Source organism: Nycticebus coucang, chromosome 13 (genome assembly GCF_027406575.1).
Source record: "Nycticebus coucang isolate mNycCou1 chromosome 13, mNycCou1.pri, whole genome shotgun sequence".
NCBI classification, from domain to species: domain Eukaryota; kingdom Metazoa; phylum Chordata; class Mammalia; order Primates; family Lorisidae; genus Nycticebus; species Nycticebus coucang.
Genome location: NC_069792.1, coordinates 90,711,326 through 90,725,862, shown reverse-complemented (window position 1 = coordinate 90,725,862; position 14,537 = coordinate 90,711,326). Strand labels below are relative to the sequence as shown.

The window sequence follows — 14,537 nt, the reverse complement described above, 5'->3', positions numbered from 1 at the left end:
TTTCCTCGTGGAATGTCTGAGCTCAGGGATGATTAAACGCCATGAGCAACACTGCTGGTGCAGAGACCTCGAAGGGTGGTCACTCTTACCTAGGAGGTTCCTAGATGGCCTTCTCCTTTCCCCAAGGCCACAAGGAAGCAATTTCCCTCTCTAGGTTCTGAGTATCCTCCAAGTCCAGGCTTCTCACTGCATCCTTCTGGAGAGACTGGAGGGGCAGCCCAAAGAGACTGCCACAGACCTGGTAGATGCTTCATAGTCTGTTATTTTCATGAAATGCTTTGTACCCTGTAATGTATCTATTTTACCTCGGTATAAAGTGGCTTCCCCCCACCCCCCCAGAATCTTTGTGGAGAAGTGACACTCCAAGAAGATGTGGCGTGCTGGGTGTTCTGTACAGCTGCCTCCCTCGGGGCACTCGTTCTGGCTAAGGAGCAGTTAACGGGGTGACCAATAGCCCTCCTGTTATATGTGGCAGCTCTGCCCTTATTTACATTTTATTCTAAAAACATTGCAATAAGCTCCATTCTCAGCTCTAGTCCCAGCTACTTGGGATGCTGAAACAAGAGGATTGCTTGAGCCTGAGAGTTCAAAACCAGCCTGGGCAATACAGTGAGACCCCATCTCCAAAAACAAAATTACCATAAAAGCATGTCGCATCAATACTAAAGGAAAGGTAAGGAAAATAAAACCCCATCCTCCTGTGCGATTTGAGATGCCATGTTTAGTATGGCAAATGCTTTTACTATTCAAAAGGGAAGTCTCCCACGAGTCCTGGGCACCCCAACAGCCTCACTAGTCTGCACATGTGCAAAATCCCACTTCATGCTATACACTGTAGTTGTTTTTTGGGGGAGAGAAGGGTTGTTCGTTTGAGACAAGAGTCTCACTTTGTCGCCCTCGGTAGAGTACTGCGTCACAGCAACCTCAAGTTCTTGGGCTTAAGTGATTCTCTTGCCTCAGCCTCCCAAGTAGCTGAGACTATAGGCACCCACCACAATGCCTGGCGATTTTTTGGTTGAAGTTATGGTTGTCTGGCAGGCCCAGACTGGATTCGAACCTGCCAGCTCTGGTGTATGTGGCTGGCGCCCTAGCCCCTGATCTACAGGCGCTGAGCCACTTTAGTTGTTTTGTTATCTCATATTCTTCTCCCATTGTAAATTAACACAGTACGGGCCTTCTGATGGCTCAGAGTCAGAACTGAGATGCAAATCTGCCACAGCCACAGTTCTGCCTGGCTTCTCAGAGCCTCTGCACAGGCCAAAGAGAGCCCAGAAAGGAGAAACGGAACAGAGAGAAGTCACTTGACCCCGAACATTTAAAGAGACAGCTTGCCTTTTTTTTGCTAATTATTTAATTAGTCATGTGGGGCGGGGGGAAACAACATCCTTTAGAAGGCAATATCTCTATTTTCATCTTGTCTGCAAAGAACTGGAAGTCTAACAAAAGCCCAAGTCAAAACTAGTCAGTTATTAAAACTGGGTAACCGCATTGAATCCTTCTAGCCATGGCTGATCCTGCTGTGTTTAACTAGCATGTACTGACTTGGTGTTTTGCATGAGGACTAAGAAATTTGTTTATGCTGCACATTGAATATGCAAAAGCTGCACATTTTGCTTTACATCATGTTTCCTAAAAACATTTTTAGACTCTGCTGTCATCTCTGCAAGCTGATGTTGTGGGTGTGGCAGGGATAGAGGACTTCATGTTTTTTGGTGAAGCTGAATTTTGATCCCTGCCTGTATTGTTTGCTTTCTGGTGAAAATAACTCAGTGACGCCCGATCACTAATCCAGGGCAGTGCCCTGCTGCTAGGGAAGAAGAAGGGTTTGGCATTCCTTAGCGCCAGGCAGACAGACATTCTTCCCACCTTCAAGGCTGACAAAACCAAGCCTCCTTGAGGTTAAGTCACTTGCCCAAGGTCACCTATCTTGTAAAGAACACTGTGCTCTTTTTTCCCTTAAGTCTGTTCTTTCAGCTAAAACCCAGCTTCTTTATTTAAGGGGAAGAACAAGGTGAGGCGAGTAAAGACCATTTATGACTGCCAGGCAGACAACGACGACGAGCTCACGTTCATCGAGGGAGAAGTGATTGTCGTCACAGGGGAGGAGGACCAGGAGTGGTGGGTATGTGCCTGTTTCGTTCGCGCTCTCGTCCACCAGGCCCAGCCCTGTGCAGGTTCTGCACTGGGTCCTGCAGGCACCGCAGTGAGTAGGAGCGCCCTGGCCCCAGGGTCCTGCCAGCTGCCTCACTGGCCCGGCCATTTGCATTTGATACCTCCCTCACTGTCACGAGCTGGAAAAACAGCCGTGGTGCTTTGAAAATGGGTCAAGAGAATTAACACTTGTCTGTGCTTTCCCCCACATGGTCTCATTCAGCAGTCTTAGGGGTTGTAATTATTTTTTATTTCTCGGGTACGCGAAAGTGGGACATGTTGCCTGTGACCACACAGCCAATAGGCAGGCCAGGTCAGGAGTCAGGGCTCTGGACTGGCTCTGATTCCAAAACTGTTTGCTTTGCTCACCGTTCCACACTGTCCCCGACTAGGAGTCAGTGGCCCCAAGTTCCTCTTCTGGCTCAGTAGTTTACACACTCTCAGTCCTTGGGCTCCATCCTTAATCTGGTCTGTGGTTCTCTCTCCGTAAAGTGGGGCCATGCTACCTTCCTCACATGATTTTAGAAGAAGATTACATGAGAATATCTATGAAAACTCCTTTTTACTTTAAAACCTGCTGCCTGGTACCAGGAAAGAAAAGCATCGGGCCCTCCCTGACGTTTGGAGATCGGGGACCCTGTAAGGGCAGCCCCACACTTGTATTCAGGCTGCCCAGAGAGTAAGTCTTCCCGTGGGATCCGCCGGCCTGAGGTACAGTGGACAGCCACCCCTCACAACATCCTTGTCATCACTTCCCAACAGCAACAGGGAAATTCCCTTCCGTGGGGGCCTGAGCCCCCTGCTACCCCGGGGACTCAGTTCTGTCTGCTGGGAAAGGACCTGTAGTTCACAATTGGATCAGCAGAACCTGCTACTGCCCAAAACACACAAGTATACATATGTGCGTACACAGGTGCACACTCGCTTTTGGCTTTTTTCCTTCAGGCCTAGACAGTGCTTTAGGGGTTTTGCTTGGACTGACTCAGTGTTTCTCAACTGGGGGCAGTTTTGCTGTCCAGGGATCTCTGGAGCCATTTTGATTGTTGGACCCTGATAAAGTAGGTGCTACAGACATTTAGAAGTCAGGGATTCCACCAACATCCCGTAGTACTCAGAAGGAAACCCCCACCACCCAGCCAAGTGTATCAGCAGCACCAAGGTTAAGAAACCCTGTACTGATTAAAGGGTACTTTCTTCTCTCCTGGGGAGGGGTGACCTGGGGACCCCCAGGGCTGCTTCTAGCCTCTGTCAGCAGAGCTCCTGCCCCCAGCACAAAATCTGTGGGAGGGCCAACTTAGTATGACAAGGCTCTGATGTCCCCACGTTGAGTCAGTTACTACCTCTGTGCTCTTGGGTAAAGCAGTTCCTTCCTATAAGCCTTAGTTTCCTCTGAAAAATGGGACATGGATGTTGAAGAACTTGCTTTGCAATATGTTAATACTACGAACAAGTAGTGGTCATATTCTTTGCTAAGAAATGTGATTACAGGGGTGGCGCCTGTGGCTCAGTGAGTAGGGCGCCGGCCCTATATGCCAAGGGTGGCGGGTTCAAACCCAGCCCCGGCCAAACTGCAACCAAAAAATAGCCAGGCGTAGTGGCGGGCGCCTATAGTCCCAACTACTCGGGAGGCTGAGGCAGGAGAATCGCCTAAGCCCAGGAGTTGGAGGTTGCTGTGAGCCGTGTGACGCCACAGCACTCTACCAAGGGCAATAAAGTGAAACTCTGTCTCTACAAAAAAAAAAAGAAATGTGATTACAGCAGAGACTGCTGAGAGCAGTAGGCCGTTTTCTTCAGTATCTTGAGCATCATTGCTCAGGGAAATTCTGCGTGTCTTCATTACATGCCAAGCCAGGCGCAGTGGCTCACAACTGTACTCCTCGCACTTCTGGAGGCCAAGGCAGGATGATGACTTTTGGCTAGGAGTTCAAGACCAGCCTGGGCAACATAGGAAGACCCCCCCCGACCCCACCATCTCTACACAGAGAATTAGCTGGGCATGGTGGTTCACTCCTGTAGTCCCAGCTCCTCAGGAGGCAGGAGGATCATTGGGGCCCAGGAGTTTAGGTTGCTGTGAGCTGCAGTGATAACCACTGCACTCTAGCCCTGCCTGTCATCGAAGGAAAAAAATAAAAAAGAATAGGGCCATAAGTCCTTTAGTGTAAGTTTCACAAAGCAAACCCATGTGCACAATGCCATCTGCAGCCACAACCGGTGGGTAGGCTGGGTCATGTGGAGCAGGGTTTGCCTGGCTGCTTCTGTCCCATTCTTAAAATCATACTCTCTATACATTTGGCATTTGAAGCCAATGCATATGATCTTATTATTATTTCTGTTGAAGGCTTAAGACATGATTTTCTTTAATGCAGTTAATTCTGATCTAATTGAGATCATTAGAAAATTTTTGCAGGTAACCATGGCTTATAGTTCATGCAGCAGACAATAGAGTTGCCATAGGCCAGCATGAGTCTCAAAGTTCCGTAATATCTTTTCTCCATAGTAATAAGGAAACAAGTAATTGATACTTAGCAGTTCTTCCCATGTAAGTTTTCTTCTCTTTTAAAGTGTCACACAAAGGACAAAATTCCTTTGTCCTAGCCCCATTTTACAGATAAGAGCCTTATTACAAGATTTGTCTGAGCTAACCCACCTGGAAAGGCAGCCAAGCATCCCGATTCAGAGCAAGGACTCTAGCATCTGAGTCCTGTGTGAGGCTGTGGACAGGCCAGTGCACCTCTCTGGGCCACCATCCCCTCATCTGTAACATGAGGATTGTAGGAAACATCTGGCCTCTGGGGTTGCTGTGTCGGTGCAGTGAGATCTGGGTAGAAGTGCTGAGCTTGTTGTAAGTTCTATCATTGGCTGTTTTGTTACACAGTTGATCACTGCGCGCTCTCTAGTTCGCCGAAGGGCGGGGAGGGGTAAACCTGGAACGCCACTCAGGGCTGTGGCAGATTCCTGGCCAGGCTCGTTCTGCTGGGCTTCTCACGGGGCAGCCGCATGCTGCGTCCAGTCTGATCGCTCTCTTTTCTCCCTACAGATTGGGCACATCGAAGGACAGCCTGAAAGGAAGGGGGTCTTTCCAGTGTCCTTTGTTCACATCCTGTCCGACTAGCAAAAAGCAGAACCTTAAGATTGTCCAGATCCTTCATGCAAGACTGCTGCCCCCATGTAATCCTGTGCACAACGTGTATATAGCTACTGTTACAGAATCAGAAGCTCATGGAAGGGCCACCTCAGGAGGGGAACACAGTGTGTATTGTAAATATCCCAGGTCTTCTCCCTTCGCCAGTATTAGGGTAGCCTTGGGACCCGGCGCGCCTTACTGGTTTGCCAAAGCCATCCTTGGCGTCTAGCACTTACGTCTATCTATGCTGTTTTACAAGCAAACAAACAAAAAAGTATAGGAACTGCTGGCTTTGCAAATAGAAGTGGTCTCCAGCAACTGTTTAAAGGCATAGAATTGACTCTCTGTTCCTAACAATGCAGTATTCTTAATTCTGTTACTGAAAACGCGACATTAGCAAAGAGGTGGGTCCTGTTTTCCAGGTGAAACTTCTAGCTCCATGGCAGACCAGCCTGTAGTTATCTGTATACACAGTTTACAGCTACAAAAACCTACTTTGGTATTTATTACAGAAAAGTGCTCTCTGTTCAATGTAAGTGTTATTCCTTCAGCAGAATATTCACTGGTCCAAAACTCTTTGTGGCGTTTCACAATGCACAGAGCCTCACGCAAGTTGAGACAAACGAGTGGATTGATGCTGTCTTATGATGATGAGTGCCCACCCCTGAGATATTACCTCATTATGCAAAGATAACATATCCTTCATGACTATTTTGACAAAAGTTTAAAACACGTCTGATGAAGTTCAACTTTCAGGAACCAAGGACTGCCAGAAAATATTAGCCTCTACATTATGCATGCATTTAGAAGCTTACATGAAATCTGCCTTTTATAAAGGAATAGTATGAATAAGTGGAACTGTACATTTTTTAAACTTGATTGCCATTAAAGCAGAAATTATAAGGTTGCAACTATATTTGTTTCTAGTCATTTGGCTTTCTCAAGAGTGTGGATTTACATATCATACAAATCAGCATTCCTCATATGTGGTAAAGCATCTAAAGTATCAATTTTAAATTATTTTCTTAGCTTCTTGGATAAATTTAAACTTGTAAAAGATACTCAAGGTGAAGAATTTTAAAGTCAGTCCTTCACAGTTTCCCCACTGTAGAATCCTGGTGCTGAAACCAAGCTTTTATTTTTCCATGCTCTTTATTAAAACCCAATCATAGATAAGTTTTCCAGTCTGAAGCTCTGTTCATAGACACATCACCTTCAAGTCAAGTCATAACCAAGGTTCTGAACGCTGCTGTGAACTGCACTGTGGAAAGCACTCTTCCCTCTCTCGGGTTTCTTCTCATCCCAGCCGTGGTTATCAGATCATTAAGAACATTGTGAGTATTGCAGCCTCATACATCAGTCTGAATTTTGGAAAAGAATACAATGGTTGTACTCCACAGCCAGTGGACTGTCTCTGATTCCGAGGCTCATGTGTCACTCTGGCATAAATTTGCTTAAATTGCTATTTTGGCAACAGCACAGGAAACTAATATTTTTAAGCAGAGAATCTTGGCAATGAGTGAGAAATGTTAATTTCACAGAAGCACAACTCCCAAGCAAACCCTTAGGAAAAGCCCTTTTTCATAGAGTCACAGTGCTCAGTGAATATTCATTTAGTTCCGCTTAAGTGGTTACCGTGAAAACATCGAATAGCCACCCAGTAAATAAACCTTGCATAACAAACCTGCGAAGTATTTTATCAGCTGTTATTGGAAAGTGATTTTAAGCAGTTGCTTCCTCGGCATCAGGACACATGGGGATTCCCACATTAAATCGAGGCCACAAGGAACCAGTTGGCCACTGGTGTGTGGCTGGCAGCTTCCCCAGCCTCCCTGGTATGTGAGCAGAAGTCAGCGTCTGAGGTGGCTCCACGTCGTATTTCATTCATTTACACATTTTAAATTGCATTAAAGAGCTCTTCATTTTTTTTGGCCTAGACTATTTTCAACTGATTTCAAAATAAACTGGTTTAAAAAACATACACGCACAAAAGCGCCATTTCTATAATTACACAGTGTCTGTTCTTTTCCCCTTTTGCAGCAACTTACATAAATGCATTTTTAGTATCTTTTTTCCCTGGGTTTTTTGTTTTGTTTTCCATTAAGAATTTGAGTTCTCTCTAATCAGCTTACTATGTATGGGACATAGGAAAACTAGGTAGGAATACCTTTGGTGATCTTGTTGAGTTTAAATCTGATCTTGTTCTTAAACTCAGTGAGCCACTATCTGCAATCTTGTACATGATATAGTATTTTGAAGGTATTGAACCTTATGAAAAAAATAGCAAATTAGAGGTTTTTCCTCCCACAGGGGAAAGTTACATTCTGCAAATAGTGTATGTCTTATTTTACTGTTGAACAGCAATTGCTATTTATTTTTTTATTGCCTAGCACTCCGACATGTTGTATAGGAATCCCGTAGTGCCACTAGTTAAATTCAGATCCTCATCTGGATGTTTCCATCAAACATCAGTACATTCGTCATTTCACATGTATTTAATGTGACAGTTTTTCAGTACTGTATGTGTTAATTTCTACTTTTTTTAATATTAAAAATTGCTTTTAAATAAACATAGTCTCAGTTGATCCCAAAGATCTGAAATAAGGCCATTTTGTGAGTTGTCCACTATTGTGCCTGGAGAAAAATCAAGGCTTCCTTTGGCTATGCTGCGGGGGTACACGTAGTAGATAAACACAGGTCACTCCAACTCCCATGTCAAAACTCACTGGATTCTTAAAAATGTGTGGCGCTTGTCCAGCTTACAGACTATGGAGCTTGACACTTTGGTCCCCTCCCAGGTCTCTTCTGCTGCCGTCAGCGTGGTATGTCCCCATGTTGACAGCGCTTAGTGCCCATCACAGACTGAGTGCCAGGTGTTTGCTTCCATCACGTAGCTGTCGTGTCTCCCACTGCCACACAGCGGAGCAGCCCCCGGCCCAGGTGCTGCTGCATAGCCTCCCCGGATCCTCAGCAAGCCTGTGAGAGGCATGACCCTCTCAACTTTACCGAACTTAGAAGTGAGGCTCAGAGACATTTGTTCATGTGTAAGGCATTCCCGGCTTGTAAATCACTGAGGCAGGAGTCCACACAAGCAGTTCTGGCTCCAAGGCCATCCGTAGAATTTCCACCATGTGGAAGACAGTTGTCCTTCCACAGTCCTGGCCAGAGGCGGACAGCAGACTCGGCCGCGGCAGAGAAGGCGCTGCGGTGCTGGTCTTGGCACTCCTCCAGTTTCCCTCGTGAAAGTGGGTAGTTTCAGTAATGCCTGTTCACCCACCGAGATGAGATGAGCACTTCAAACTGCTGCCAGGAAAAAGGGCTTTGGGTAGAAGTCAGTGACTTTGTACCAGGGTATTTTGTGGATAGACTCACATAGCAATCTGGATAATCGGGGTGGAGGGCAGCCCCCTTCCCGGGTGGTTACAGTATGTTATTCTGCATCAGTTGTATAGTTTTACACCTGGGACAGCCTGTTTATAACTAATGACTCACCCCCATTGAAAGCAGCCCCTCCAGTATCCACCTACCCCAATACCCTTGTCTCTCCAGGGGCACCAGGACCTGGGGGCTTGTCCCATCTCTGCCCCATCCCTTCAGTGTCTTCTGTGAGGCGAACAACATATCGCCAGGCACATTTTGCAGGTGGGCCAATCAGCCCACAGAGCTGAGAGACCTACCCAGGGTGACACAGGGACTGCTGGGCTGCCGTGTGGACCTCAGCAACAGCCTCCTCCTCTCCCTATCTCAACTATCTCACTTCGTTCTCCCTTAGCCCTGTGCCACTTCCTCCATTTGTTTTTTAATTAAGTTTTCCCCACTCCCAGTATCTGTCACAAGTGGAAGTCTACGCACTGTACGTTATGCGCACTATACACGTGATTTGGAGTGACAGGCTCACCCAGCCAGCAGCCTGCGATGAGATGTGCCAGCTAAAGCGTCTGAGGCTCATCTGTTCCGCAGACATTCCCTTTGTGTCAAGACAGCCCCACCTTATCTGTCCCTGAGAAGCTGAGGCTGGGGAAAGGGATGGAGCAGTAGCAGTTACTGTGGAGCTCAGCAGCAGAGGGCTAGCTGGAGGAGGAGAGGTGACTCATCCTGAAACGCTGCACAGACTGCTCGTGCAAAGCCTTCAAGGGGATGGTGGCACCCGTGCCACAGCTGGAGCAGGCAGATGGGCCCAAGCCCACAGTAATCAGTACTGTGCTGAGGAACATAGTCCCCGCACCCCATGGAAGCAGACCCCATCATCACTGACAGCTCACCTGTATTGAAGACCAAGCAGGCACTCTGTCACCACAGTCGGAGTTCTCTCCACAGCACTGTGAAGCGGGAACTATTATTTTCCCCATTTACAAACTGGGAGACTGATGTCCAGAGAGGGTAAGCCATAACTTGCCAAAAGTGAAGTCCCTCAGGATGGGCCGAGGCCAGAAATTTGAACCCTGAGGGTCCATGCCGTGCTGCCTCTGGCCTGCTGCTGCTGTGTTTCTGCTGGCACTCTGCAGAGAGGTTGGCTGAGAGCTGGCCTGCCTGCCCCCTCCCACCAGCACCAGAGAAGGGTCAGCTGTGAAGTGCAACAAAGCAGGAGAGCTCACAACGAGCATTTCCTGGAGAGTCATAGCACACAGGGAAACAGAGGTCGCGCTGACACTCGGGGGTGTCCTGGTGCACCTAGAAGGTGTCTGTCTATGAGATCAGGCCTATATGCAAACGCCGAACACATCAGCTCCCCAAAATGGGAATGAAAGCTCAGATAAACACAGTTGTTTTGCAAAACTTAGACTCAGCAAACCCTAGACTGAAGCTCAGGAGACCAAAACTTTGACCTGCAAAACCACCAAGGGAGAAAGAAGCCTTGTTTGACTTCCCAGTGCCACAGAATTTAAAACTTCACTTCAGGCCAGGCACAGTGGCTTGCAACTGTGATCCTCGAGGAGGATCGCTTGAGCTCCAGACCAGCCTGAGCTAGAGTGAGATCCCTTTTTCTCTACTAAAAGTAGGAAAATTAGCTGGGTGTTGTGGCAGGTGCCAGTAGTCCCAGCTACTTGGGAGGCTGAGGCAGGAGGATCACTTGAGCCCAGGAGTTTGAAGTTGCTGCGAGCTGTGATGATGCCACAGCACTCTAGTCCAGAAGACAAAGCAAGACTCTATCTCAAAAAATAATAATAAAATAAACTTCAGTTTATAGTTCTAACCTAATTTGAGGACAAGAGATGGCAAAGCTGTCACCTGCATACCAGCCAAAATGTAAATTAGGGCCAGATTCTCACACTATGGCCAGCATAACCTGAGGTGCTCAGTGCCTGGAGATTCTGAATCTTTCTAAGTCACAAGAAGGCCCAGGAATCTGCAATTAACCAGGTCATTTCTGTGCACCACCGAGAGACTCACATCACTCCTAGACTCCCCTCATGGTTCCTGAGAATCCAGAATTAACACCAAAAGGGAGGATTACCCAGAGTCCTGACCCTCCCTACAGAGCCCCTTCCAGTAACAGATCCCTCGTGATGGGTGCTGCATGTAGGGAGCCGTAGCTGCCTCCTTCCTGCTCTCCTAAGGTGTGCTGAAAAGGACACAGGAATTGGAGTTGGCAGGTTTGCAGACCTAATTCATTCATCTGCTTTGGTCACTTACCAACAAATGTGGGCAACAGGCATCTACTGAGGGCCAGGTATGTCAATGGCCCCTTTACAATCTCAGACATGTGGCTTAAGCTCCAAGCCTCAAGTTTCTGAGTTGTGGTCCTCGGGAGATTGTGCACGCAAAGGTGGAACGAGCTTGCTAACCTGCCCCATGCTTCATGCTTCTAAAGGGCTAGAGCTTATTCTCCTAGGCTCAGCCACTGGTTTCCTTGGTCCAGTGTATGAAAAGGGATGCAGGACCCTGTGCCTGCAACACAACAGCTGCAACACAGCTTCAACCCAGTCAAGCCAGCCGTAGCTATTTGTCACCTGAGCTCAGAGAGACAAGATGGGGGAGGGTAATCAGGAAAATATGGGTACTTAATCTCCCCAAGCCTCAGTTTCTTCCCCTACTCAACATGGGATAATGGTCTTTGTATCATAGAATTAGTATGTGAATTAAAGAAATGATGAGGTGGTGTGTGGAAAGTGCTCAGTCTGGTGCCTAATACACAGCAGCGTGAAATAGTAATTGTTGCACTCTCCCCCTTAAAAATGATGAGAACTCTACTGCCCAAAGCAATATATAACTTTAATGCAATTCCTATTAAAGCTCCATTGTCATACTTTAAAGATCTTGAAAAAATAATACTTCATTTTATATGGAATCAGAAAAAACCTCGAATAGCCAAAACATTACTGAGCAATAAAAACAAAGCAGGAGGAATCACACTACCAGACCTGAGACTGTACTATAAATCGATAGTGATCAAAACAGCATGGTACTGGCACAAAAGCAGAGAAGTAGATGTCTGGAACAGAATAGAGAACCAAGAGATGGATCCAGCTACTTACCGTTATTTGATCTTTGACAAGCCAATTAAAAACATTCAGTGGGGAAAAGATTCCCTATTTAACAAATGTGCTGGGTGAACTGGCTGGCAACCTGTAGAAGATTGAAACTGGACCCACACCTTTCACCATTAACTAAGATAGACTCTCACTGGATAAAAGATTTAAACTTAAGACATGAAACTATAAAAATACTTGAAGAAAGTGCAGGGAAAACTCTTGAAGGAATCGGCCTGGGTGAATATTTTATGAGGAGGACTCCCCAGGCAATTGAAGCAGTATCAAAAATACACTACTGGGACCTGATCAAACTAAAAAGCTTCTGCACCAAGAACATAGTGAGTAAAGCAAGCAGACAGCCCTCAGAATGGGAGAAAATATTTGCAGGTTATACCTCCGATAAAGGTCTAATAACCAAAATCCACAGAGAACTCAAATGTATTAACAAGAAAAGAACACGTGACCCCATCTCAGGGTGGGCAAGGGACTTGAAGAGAAACTTCTCTACAGAAGACGGACGCAAGATCTACAAACACATGAAAAAAAGCTCATCATCCTTAATCATCAGAGAAATGCAAATCAAAACTACTCTGAGATATCACCTAACCCCAGTAAGAGTAGCCCACATAACAAAATCCCAAAACCAGAGATGTTGGCGTGGATGTGGAGGAAAGGGCACACTTCTACACTGCTGGTAGGAATGCACACTAATACGTTCCTTCTGGAAGGATGTTTGGAAAACACTTAGAGACCTAAAAATAGACCTGCCATTCGATCCTATAATTCGTTTACTAGGTTTATACCCAGAAGACCAAAAGTCACAATATAACAAAGACATCTGTACCAGAATGTTTATTGCAGCCCAATTCATAATTGCTAAGTCATGGAAGAAGCCCAAGTGCTCAACGACCCACAAATGGACTAGCAAATTGTGGTACATGTATACCATGGAATATTATGTAGCCTTAAAAAGAAAGATGGAGACTTTACCTCTTTCACGTTTACATGGATGGAGCTGGAACATATTCTTCTTAGCAAAGTATCTCAGGAATGGAAGAAAAAGTACCCAATGTACTCAGCCCTACAATGAAGCTAAATTATAGCTTTCACATGAAGACTATAACCCAACTATAGCACAAGACTATGGGGAAAGGGCCAAGGAAGGGGAAGGGAGGGGGGAGGTTTTGGTGGAGGGAGGGTAATGGGTGGGGCCACATCTATGGTGCATCTTAGAATGGGTACAGGCGGTTGCACTAATGTACACAGCTATGATTTAACAAGAAAAAAAAAATGATGAGAACTCTGAACCTCATCTTCCCCAATGACAAGTGAGAAATCCGAGACATAAACCTACTTACTGCTTCAACTAAGTTGGTGCCAGAAATACTAAGTATTTCTTAAATGAATAAGCACAAACCTGTCAGAAATAACTAGAAGAGCACCCACCTTTGACAGGGGCACAAGATGGGGGTCACCCATCTGCTCTCCTTTCAAATTCATTGCCAGCACCCCCCAGGGACAAAGCTGGGGAGCCCTGGCCTGCATTAGCTCTACCCACTTACACTGCACATTGCTGACTCCCACCCAGTAAGCAGCCTGCTTGACAATGGGCCTCTTTTTATGGTCCATTAAGCTGTAGAACAAAGATTCACAGGAATACATTGTCTGAATGTGCAAGCTTAGTTCCTGCTCAGCTGGAACCACTTAGAAAACTCAGACACCAGGACTCCCCTTGCCGGCTCCACCTCCAGTTACCAGTCAACGACTTCCCTATCTGAAGCTTCTTTTATGGCCCTGCCACCCTAAGTAAGCCACTAAGATAAAGGGGCAGCAAATGCACCCAGCTCCAGTGGCCTAGGTTTAACGTTCCCACTCAAAGCCTAGGCCCAGCTTGGTCTGCACCAAAGTGGAAGATGCCAGGGTGGGAATCCAGCTTGCAAGGACCGAGAAGTTAATGGGGTAAGACAGGAGGCAAAGACCAGTTGAGAGTTGAGCCAGGTAACACTGAATGTGTGCATGCCTCATGACCCATAGAGTCCTGGGTGGAAATGTAGAATGTGTTGGCCAGAAGACATGCACTAGAGTGTCCATAGCAGGCTATTAATAATAGTGAAAACCTGCAACCTACCCAAATATCTATCCACAGTCACATACATAAACACCTACAAATCAGATATATAAATGGGGGAGTATTCATACAACACATGTAGTGATGAGAAGAAACACTCTACGACCACAGGCAGCAATCTGGATAAATTCACAAACAATACTGAGTGCAAGAAAACAAACGTAGAACAATTCACCTTTTGATTCCACTTAGTGTACAAAAATAGGCAGTCTATACAGTTACAAGTCAGAATGGTGGTTACCTTTAGGCAGCCGCTAGAAGCAGTTACTGGAGGAAGGAGTTCGGAGGTGCAGACGCTGCCCTGTTTCTTTCTTCAGGTGCTGGTCACAAAGGTTTGTTCAGTTTGTGAAACTTCAGCAGGCTCTTTGCTTTTGATACGTGCCTTTTTCTAATGTGTGCTATCCTCAAGGGTATGCTAATAAATGTTTAGCACTCAAATGACATTAAATTTTTTAAAAGTCTTTGCAGGCTTTGCCAATTACTGTGGTATAAATTTTCTACCATGGCCGATTATAATCTCCAATGTGGTATCACTGAATGTTAAGTTGGGGGGAAAGGTATATAATTTATTCTTGCAAGTTGGATTGAGCCCCAGCTCCAGCAGACCACTGGTTATACTTCAACAAAGGGTTTTTATAATAAATACTGCTAAAATGAAAGG

The 14,537-nt window shown here is 46.1% G+C and overlaps 1 protein-coding gene across 1 annotated transcript in view; it reads left to right on the top strand.

Moving 5' to 3' along the window:
• Window positions 1-7,867, top strand: part of ASAP1 (ArfGAP with SH3 domain, ankyrin repeat and PH domain 1) — a 356,486-nt gene extending 348,619 nt beyond the window's left edge. Inside the window, exons 29-30 of the mRNA XM_053558755.1 lie at window positions 2,000-2,122; window positions 5,189-7,867. Coding sequence (XP_053414730.1) covers window positions 2,000-2,122; window positions 5,189-5,263 — 198 coding nt within the window. The 3' untranslated portion in view covers window positions 5,264-7,867. The remainder of the gene's footprint in view (window positions 1-1,999; window positions 2,123-5,188) is intronic.
• Window positions 7,868-14,537: the final 6,670 nt, after the last annotated feature.